This window comes from Zerene cesonia, chromosome 26, assembly GCF_012273895.1.
Source record: "Zerene cesonia ecotype Mississippi chromosome 26, Zerene_cesonia_1.1, whole genome shotgun sequence".
NCBI lineage: Eukaryota > Metazoa > Arthropoda > Insecta > Lepidoptera > Pieridae > Zerene > Zerene cesonia.
The window spans coordinates 14942-18078 of NC_052127.1; the positions used below are offsets into that span (position 1 = coordinate 14942).

Here is a 3137-nt window from a genome sequence, read left to right on the forward strand (position 1 = left end):
AGCACGTCCGCCGGCGCCGCGCCCGCCGCGCCGCCCGCCGACAACCACATTTCGCGAGCTGCGACACGATCAATATTGCCGTAATTTACGTTCTATTTAGGTAATCGTTTCATTTCTATGGGGAATTGTAAGTTACAGTCAAAGAGTAGGTGATTCATAAATTGTCACTCATCGGGAGCGGCATTCATTTATCGAGTGAGAGTGAAATATTTGGTTGAATAGAAGAAGATAGTTCACCCAGCGTGAGGTCGGCGCGGTGCACGGCGAGCGCGGCGGCGCGCGGCGCGAAGCGGCCGGTGCCGCGCGCGGGCCGGCTGCCGTCCGGCTCCACGAAGTGCGGGTGCGCGAAGTGCGCGAAGCGCGCGAACCCGCTCGCCAGGAACCACTGCTCGCCCGCGATCGTGTTCATGCGGACCTGCGCCACGCGACCGAATCCCATATTAACTTCCTAACTGCTGGTATGGCCGTATAATGTAAATCTCGAAAAATCATCCGTGGAAACATACCGTTTCCGCAGCAACAACAAGCGAACCGGAACATGGACAAACACTATGAAAATAATATGTTCGCGTCGCAAATGATTTCGTAATCGACACAATGTGTTCTTTCTATCTACAAGTGTACTGTTAGCTATGAGCTTGATTTGTTTAGTGTATCGGTCAATACAATTAAAAAACGTTTCATTACCAAATTGTAAAATTCCTTTATAATTAATTATAATTTCATTGTTTTTAAGTATAGGTAGATATTTTTATCAGGTGTTCGCTCGTAGTAGGCCGTTCGAGTTAACGCTTATTTTTCTTGTATTTTACATTTTGGTACTTTGTATTTAACGTTCAGACCGTTAACGTTCAGACCAAATAAGTGAAAAAAGAATACATTTTTATGGAGAGGTCTCACTTCCCCGGGCTCTTAAGAGAACGTGACATACACTCCTCCAAGCGCCACACTCACTCTGTTCAAAAAGTCCTCAGTGAACTCAGCATCGGGCGGCAGCAGCAGTATGAGTGTGTCCTTGGCGAGTCGCGCGGCCGCCTGCCACATTGCCACGCGCGCCGCCTCATCCCAGCGGGCCTCCGCCGAGCTCCCCTCCGCCTCCCCCCTGCTCCCGTCCGCCTCCCCCGCGCTCTCCTCGCGCAGCTCGGCGCGGTGCTTGAGTGCGAGCGCGCGCACGGCGTCGCGCAGCGCGGCCGCGTCGGCGCCGTCGGCCGCCGCGCCGCGCCGCACCAGCACCACCACCAGCGCCGTGTTGGCGTCGCGCTGCACGCACGTGCTCTCGTAGCGGCGCAGGAAACCCTGCGCGAAATATTACATCTTCCTTTCAAAATATCGTTCGACGTGTCTTCACGTGTTCATATAAATACAGATCAGCGTGAGCGGGCCACCGACCAGGGCGAGGCTGGCGTCGGCGTGCGGCACGGGCAGCAGCAGCGTGACGCGGCCCGTCTCGGTGACGTAGCGAGCGGGCGCGAGGCGCGCGGCGCCCAGCGGCCGCACCGCCTCCAGCTGGCGCAGCGCCCCGGCGCCCCGCGCGGCGCCCCCGGCCGACGCCCCCGCGCCCTCGCCGACGCCCCGCAGCGCCAGCAGCAGGCGGTAGCGCAGCGCGTAGGGCGGCTCCCAGCACCAGGCGCCCTCCACGAGGCGCGCCTCGCTGGCGCCCCAGCGGTGCTTCGCCCACGCGACGCTCTCCTCCAGTATCATCTGACACACATGATATGACATGTGGCATTTCTATTTGTTTTAAAACTAAATTCTATTTTTTATAAGTTACGAAAAGTATGAATTTCAATTTTATATCATGTGAAAGCGAGACCCGATTAGCTCATTTAAAATTCTTAGTGGATTTACTAAATGTTCCCATTAATCGCTAATAAAATACAATTTTATATACCAAGATCTATAACTAGATACTCTTTTATAAGTTTTTATTACACATATTTGCCGTACCATCTAACACAATATATATAACTTTTCCTGATGCCGGTCACATCAATGGTCTCTTTTTATAATTTAGGATGGGGCAACTTGAACATTTTTTACTATCTAATATTGTAATAATGCATGTGTTGCACTTTCGGTGCGGCTACGTAAGGTAGAACATGGCGATGGGGTAAGCAAGGAGCAGTTACGTCGCGGGCCCGGCGCTGCGCGGCGGCGAGCGGCGCGGCGGCGCGCAGCTCGTCGGGCAGGAACGCGTGTGAGCCGTTGAAGCGCGTCCAGCGCGGGTGGTCGAACCTGCGCACACGCAGCCGCCGATATCAACATTGTATATGGAAACAGCTATTACTTGACGCCATCTTTAAAAAGTACTCGTATAAAATCTTATTCATATTTGATCGTTGCACTCACACCGCCTCGTATAACAATAACTTCGCGTGTGTATAGTTGTACTCGTTTGGATGACTCGCGTCATACGAGTGCTTATACGGTATACACAGTTGTAAAGATATCGCCCTCGGATTTAAAAACAAATGGAAATAGTTTTGTACTTGTGGGTTTTATGTGATCAATGCTATGGTGCAGCGTTATGTAGTTTGACGTAAATTGGCGTCGAGTGAAGTGGTATGGCGTCGTTTAATGTTGTGTCGTGTATTGACGTAGAATGGTGTAGAATGCCGTGGTGTGGTGTGACGTGGAATGGCGTCTGTAACGTAGCGTAATATCGTTTGGCATAAATTGATATAAAATGGCGGGGAGTGCTTGAGCGTGGCATAGAAGACGTTGGTGTAATATTGTGTGGCGTTGTGTAGTGTTGTGTGTTGTGTATGTGGTGTGGCGTGATGCAGTGCGCAGTGCGCAGTGTGCAGTGCGCAGTGCGCAGTGTGCAGCGCGCACCGCGTGGGCGGCGGGCTGGCGAGGCCGGCGTCGCGGCGCAGCGCGGGCGGCCACGTGGCGTTGCGGAAGCCGCGCGGGTGCCGGCGCGAGCTGCGCGCCGCCGCGCCGCGCGCCGACCGGATCTCGCTGCGCACGTTCTCTAAATGCACCTGGCACATACATTTTACCAATATTAATAAACATCATAACCTAAATATATGTGCTATATATGTACCTCCTCCACCAACTCTGGAATACGTAAAATTATTTGATAATAATCTCACCAATGTAATTTGTAAAAAGATAAAACGATCATCTACTTT

General features: G+C 52.5%; 1 protein-coding gene across 1 annotated transcript in view; it reads right to left on the bottom strand.

The window, feature by feature from the left end:
• Window positions 1–3137, bottom strand: part of LOC119837139 (chondroitin sulfate synthase 2) — a 7108-nt gene that overhangs the window by 229 nt on the left and 3742 nt on the right. Inside the window, exons 5-10 of the mRNA XM_038362659.1 lie at window positions 2836–2984; window positions 2130–2235; window positions 1390–1701; window positions 955–1296; window positions 238–415; window positions 6–58 (exon numbers count right to left, since the gene is read on the bottom strand). Of these exons, the coding sequence (XP_038218587.1) occupies window positions 6–58; window positions 238–415; window positions 955–1296; window positions 1390–1701; window positions 2130–2235; window positions 2836–2984 (1140 nt within the window). The remainder of the gene's footprint in view (window positions 1–5; window positions 59–237; window positions 416–954; window positions 1297–1389; window positions 1702–2129; window positions 2236–2835; window positions 2985–3137) is intronic.